The sequence below is a fragment of the Rhincodon typus genome, chromosome 14 (assembly GCF_021869965.1).
Source record: "Rhincodon typus isolate 14 chromosome 14, sRhiTyp1.1, whole genome shotgun sequence".
Taxonomy (NCBI): Eukaryota; Metazoa; Chordata; class Chondrichthyes; order Orectolobiformes; family Rhincodontidae; genus Rhincodon; species Rhincodon typus.
This window is the reverse complement of record NC_063345.1, coordinates 19174706-19181181: the sequence shown is the minus strand read 5'-3', so window position 1 is coordinate 19181181 and position 6476 is coordinate 19174706. Positions and strand designations below refer to the sequence as shown.

Below are 6476 nucleotides of genomic sequence, written 5' to 3'. Positions count from 1 at the left end.
TACCAAATGGCTTCAGGTAGGAGATAGACAGTCAATAGCGGTGGAAGGTTATTTTTCAGACTGGAGGGCTGTTACCAGCGGTGTTCCGCAGGGATTGGCGCTGGGCGCACTTTTGTCTGTCATTTATACAAATGATTTGGATGATAATATAGGATGCATGGTTAATAAGTTTGCAGATGTCACCAAATATGGTGGTATAATGGACGCTGAAGGTTATCTAAGATTACAAAGAGATTTTGATCAATTGCATCAATGGGCTGAGGAGTGGCAGATGGAGTTTAATTTGGATAGATGCAAGCTATTGCATTTTGGTAAAACAAACAAGGGCAGGATTTATACAATTAAAAATAGAGCATTGGATAGTGCCGTAGAACAGAGAAACCCGTAATTAGATAAGGAGGCATTTGGCTACATTGAAACACTGTAAAATAGCAGTGCACTTGCCGAGTTTTAACATTGCTCATCGACGTGGCAAAGGTCACCTCTATATAGCTGAACTCAGCTAGTTCTTACAGTGATGGGGAAAGGGCACCTCTGATCATAGAGCTGCACACCAAGAGCGGGAACTGACAGCAAAGGTTACATGACCATTCGGTTAGCATCTATACCCACACTAACATCTTGCAATGTGTTTTTGTGAATATTAAGCAAATGCCATATACCTACCACCCTTACTAGTGACTGAAGTAAACAACCTTTATTAACTAAAACCACCACGTTAAAAGAAAATAAAACATTAAAATAATCTTAAAACCAACAAATAAATAAATATATAAAAGTGGACAGTAAAACATGCAGATAAAACAAGCAAGCATTAAAATTGTCCTCAGAGTGTAATCAAAGTCCATCTGCTAACCTGTTTAGCAGTCACTAAAGATTTGCAAGATTTCGAGAGTCAATGAAATAGTAACATGAGACACTTCCTGGGTGATAAACTTAAAATTCTGCACCCAAGACAGTTCATAAGCTTATCGTTTGTTTCTGCCCATTTTCCTCTAGCACCCGTAACAAAACCATAAAACAATGGCAAATCTATATTCATTAACCCCATAATCTGTTCTGTTAAATGTTTACATGTAGTTACGTTTTCATCCCAAGCCTTTTCCAATGCCTCCTCTCCATTTTCAAATCACATCTATGACAACCGCCGAACCTTTTTGGAAAGTTAAATCCGGTTTCCACAACTTACCGGTATCATCACTTATCCAAGGCCCTAAAAAGGTCTTCCAACCATATTTACACATACAGGTATAACTTTTCCATAGTCTTATTATGCCTCTTTATCCATATTTTTCACTGATGGACACCATCCAGAAATGTGACGAAGCGTCTTTAATGAAGCTTCACACCTCCAGCACTTCTTACTAAAAAGAGATCTCCCAATGGGTCAATGTTGCTCTGGTTAGATACAAATAGCACCACAATAACAAAGTGTTAATCAGTTTTGATGTCTTCATAGTGACTGCCGTTTTGACCCAAATATTTCACATCATTCTTAAAATACTTCACTCCTAATCCCTGGCACCATAAGGACATCCATTTCAACCACTCTGTCCCCCTCCAAGCTTTGTAATTTGGGCTTAACATGCTCACCAAATCCCTTCTCTCTTCCATATCCATCTCCTCTTCAAACTGTATGCCAGCGTCTCCAGGCAAACCAAATCTCTCGCATTACCTTTAATTTCCTCAGCTCCTCTATTATATCCAAATTATTCTCCATACTAAAATGGAATGATGCCTGGATGACCTGATGCTCAGATTGTTCAAGTGCCACACATTTTCTCAAAACAGCAATCGGGATTTGCACTTCCAGCCACGAAATCTCCAACCCGCATATCTATTGCAAGCATATAGAATCCGTCCAATGTATATAGGGGTAGATGTAAAATTTCCCTGATAAAACCTCAAATGAAAGAGTCCAAGTTTCATAAAATATTCTGGGATGTCTCTGCTAAGACCAAATGTTGACGCAACCTAGGTATAAAATAATTCTTAAACTCAATTTTCTGCATCGGGCAAAGGGCTGATCTTATCAAATTCTCTGCCCACTCTTTCGATTTGCTCTCGCAGTCAGACAGTTTAATGCCCGTCCATGGATCCACTTGAGCGTCCAGGTATTTCTTGGTCTCACCTGGGACAATATACTGAACCTCACTTCCACCAAGTTTCAGTTCCTTTAGATGATAACTCAAAAATGTCTTACCTTTGTACACAAAATGAAAACCCCTGGTCTTCTTGATGTTAATTGTGAGACCCATGTCACAAAAGCATTGAACAGTCTTACGGTTGTTAGCCATCCCCATGTGAGACCCACTTACCAGCGCTACATTGTCCACGAACTCCAAAGCTGTACAGTGAACAATTTCTCCTTTCAAGTTAATAGTAATACCCGATCCTACTTCCTCCAGGGTGCTTATTAACGGATCCACAGCAATATTAAATAGAATGGGAGACAGACAATCGCCTTGTTTAACACCACAAGCTACTTGTATAAAATCAGTCTTACAATTATATCCCTCCACCACTGTCGTATTATTCATATATAAATTCGCTATTAATTTAATAAAATCTCCCAGGAGGGATATTCTTTCCAAGGTTCTAACAAGCATTTTGTGCCCAGTTGAGTCAAACACCTTCACTAAATCAATAGAAACCACCGCTAAATCCATCCCGTTCTTCTTGGCTCCCTTCATAATATTTTGAAAAATCACTACATTCTCATTACAACCCAAGGTTGCTACCAGAAGCCCTTCTGTCTTGGATTCAGCTCTACTGCTCTGCTAAGTCTTTTCACCAATATTCTGGTAAAAATCCATAGCAGGATAGGCCCCGATGGTGATGGGCTGCCAGTTATCAATATCCTTAAGACTACCCTTATCATTCGTCTTCAGTATCAATAACTATCCTGCTATTCTTCAAACTATCAGGAATAACACCAGTTTTCATCCACAAGGTAAATAATCTGACTAAATGAGTTACATCCTTGTAATGATTTGCCTGGATGTCTTGAAATCCCAATCCATTGGGTCCTGCAGCTGTTTTCGGGTCTGTCCCGCTGATGGCTTTGTCTACCTCTTCTTTACTCACTGGATCCATTAAGTGATCAATCTGAGTAATACCCTTGTAAGTTGCGAACCTGGTAATATTTGCTTTATTGTTGGGCAGAGAGCTTCTCTTTAAATATTCGTTCCTGATCATTCCTACGAAGGGGGCATAAACAATTAGAAGGTGCTCCCATCGACTCTCTAGCAAGTTGTTGCCTTTTAGTTTTATATAGTAGCTGAGCTGTTTTAAAACATGATTTCCTTCTAGCATATCTCTTCCGTGCCCCATTTCTATTCCTAAACCTATTCTCCTTGATCATACGACCCTTCTTTTGTTGTACATTATCATCTTCCTTACCCATTTTACTACGATTATTCTGTCCTGTTTCCTTCACTTTCATCAGTCTTTCTGTAATAGCATCAACCAAACATAACCCTTGCTTTAATCGTGACTGCCTTTCATATTGATACATTCCTCAGCCTGCCCTAATAGTTCATCCACAATACGATGGAGTTTGCGTCACATTTAGCACGCTTGCCTTCATTCCTCAGACCTTTTGAGTAAAGGAGTTGGAACGATATGTTGAGGTTGTACAGGACTTTGGTGAGGCTTCTTCTGGAATACTGTATTCAGTTCTGCTCACCCTGCTTTAGGAAGGATACTACTAAACTGGAGAAGGTTCAGAAAAGCTTTACCAGGATATTGCTGGGAATGGAGGATTTATGTTATAAGGAGAGGCTGAAACTTTTTTCACTGGAGTGCAGGAGGTTGAGGGGTGACTTTTGGAGGTTTATAAAATCGTGAGAATGGATAAAGTGAATGGCAGGTGTCTTTTCCCTAGGGTGGGGGATTTCAAGGCTAAGGTGAGAGATTTTAAAAAGATATCGGGGCATTTTTTTTAAACACAGTGTGGTTTGTAAGTGGAATGAACTTTCAGAGGAAGTGGTGGATGCAGGTACAGTTACAACTTTCAGAAGACATTTGGATAAGTACATGAATAAGAAGTGTTTGGAGGAAATGGGCCAAGCACAGGTAGGTGGGACTAGTTTAGTTTAAGATTGTGGTCAGCATGGACTGGTTAGACCAAAGGGTCTGTTTCCATACTGTATGACTCTGTCACTGTTTGTGCTGGTAAGGGTCCATACTGGAATGTAGGAAAGAACAGCATGGCCTCATTGTCTATACAGACACTTCTGCATTGGAGTTGCCAGGAAGCATGTCCCCATTGAATACATTTTCAGAAGCTAACAACATCCTGTCAGTACCAGGCTCTTCTTTCTCTTGCCTCTGGCGAATTCGGTTGTGGATTAAAGGGATAAAGAACAAAACTGATCCCCCAATAATTGGCGGAAGTCCAGCCAGGTAAAAGGCCATTCGATAGTTGCCTAAGTAATCAAAGAGAATTCCTGCATGGAGAAATAAGACCAGAAATTTGAGTTAGTATTAAACTCCCAACATCAAACCTGCAGCTTAAATTTAATACGCTATTACTCGACCTGGAAATACACAGCTTTGGCAATATTTTAGTCAAGTAATGACTGTAACGCATGAGCTGGAGGAACTTGTAGTGATCTAACTTAATGAGGAAGGGTCACCAGACCCGAAACGTTAACTCTGTTTTCTCCTTCACAGGTGCTGCCAGACCTGCTGAGATTCTCCAGCAATTCCTTACAGATTTGTTTACATCAGTATTCAACTGTAAATTAAGTTTCAATTTAAAAATTACCCACATGCAGAATTTTGAAATATAATTGTTTCAATTATTTTTAAATTTAGTAAGTGCTGTTTTCAGTGAAATTGTAAACATATCCTTCGTGTACATTTTTACGATTTTACAATGAATAGCAAATGGAGAATGTCTTCCCTGGCAGAATACCTATTGTTAAAGATTTACTAACTGATCTGTGGACTAATAACTGTGTGAACAAATGGTGCCCATGGAATCTGCACTAATAAGATGCAGGATCCCACTTCAAATTTAAACAAAGCTTTCCTTTTCAGAAGTTGACTGGCCTACAACACTTTCTGGTTCTATTTAAGATGTAATCTGGTTTAATGGTTAATAATGTGAACAAGCAATGTGCAAAAAACTAAAGTGGTTTCAAACCTTGCTCTGATTTCTATTAATTGTGGAATAGGTTGCATTTCAGACGGAGAGACTGGCAATTCTTTCACATGATGCTTGCGAATTACAGGATTAAATAAATAATATGCAAAGATGACTGGAGCTCACTTAAAGTTTAAAAAATAATGTGGGTGAAGAACTTCAAACATATAACAGTAAATGTTAACCTCCTGTCTTTTTCATCCAAATGCATCTCAATTTCCCATGATTTTTAATCTGCCTATCCAGTTATAAAAGTGAAACAAATGTCACTTTTTTTGTCACTAACCTGCAATGGGTGGTCCTGCAGTCATAGGAATAGCCATAAGTCCCAAAAGGAAGCCAATTGCCTGTGATGCATCTTGAGGTCCAACAAGCTCAAAGGCAATAGGTGCCATAATAGTGATGAAACAGCCATCACAGAATCCCAGGAAAATACAGACAATAAGTACGTGTTCAAAAACTTTGCACAGCGGTATCATCATGGACATAATCCCCAATATCCAAAAGGATGCCACCTACAAGTAGGAAACACAACAGTATTAATCTCCTGGCTGAGAGAGTAAATAGTGTTGTGGGGGAGGATTCAAACTTTTAAGGCAGGGGAAGTGGGTTAACTAATGGGCCTAGTCTTGGAAGTCCCTGTGAGGGCAAAAGAGAGAAAAACGGGGAACATGGAAAAGGAAGTGAGGGAAGGCTTGAGTGCTGCAAGTGAACAAAGAAGTGATCGCCTCCAATGGGCAAGGAAGAGTTCAGTGTGGGGTTAAATGGTATGCATGTAAATGCATGGAGTATCATAAACAAAAGTGGGGAACTGGAAACAGAAATTGCTCTGGGGGATGTGACAAAAACATGGCTTAACCTAGAACAGGGCTAAATACTTAGCACCCCAGGGTATAAGGCCTTTTAGTAAAAATAGCATGGGTACAAAGGGAGGAGGTCTAGCTGTCTTAGTCAAAGATAGCATCATTGCACTTGAACAAGATACAGTTCCTGAATTAGAATTTGTGGTTGGAATTGTGGAACAGGATGGGAATGTTGACCCTGTTGGGTATTTATTATAGATCTCCAAATAGTGGGGAAGAAATAGAAGAGACCATTTGTAGTTGGATTATAGAAATCTGCAAGACAAGTAGGTATGTGATAGTTGGTGATTTCAATTAACTAGGGTAGAATGGGTAAAAGGTAAAGTGTGAGGCAGGGAAAGGGTGAAATTCCTGCAATGTGTGCAGGAGAACTTTCTAGAACAGTACGATTCGAGTCCTACCATGGGAGAGAGCTATGCTAGATCTGGTCTTTGGAAATTAGGCAGGCCAAATGGAGGATG

The 6476-nt window shown here is 39.7% G+C and overlaps 1 protein-coding gene across 1 annotated transcript in view; it reads right to left on the bottom strand.

Moving 5' to 3' along the window:
- Positions 1–4072: 4072 nt before the first annotated feature.
- The window catches only part of LOC109936017 (monocarboxylate transporter 8), a 74629-nt gene continuing 72225 nt past the window's right edge, over positions 4073–6476 (bottom strand). Inside the window, exons 5-6 of the mRNA XM_020534636.2 lie at positions 5439–5667; positions 4073–4451 (exon numbers count right to left, since the gene is read on the bottom strand). Of these exons, the coding sequence (XP_020390225.1) occupies positions 4225–4451; positions 5439–5667 (456 nt within the window). The 3' untranslated portion in view covers positions 4073–4224. The remainder of the gene's footprint in view (positions 4452–5438; positions 5668–6476) is intronic.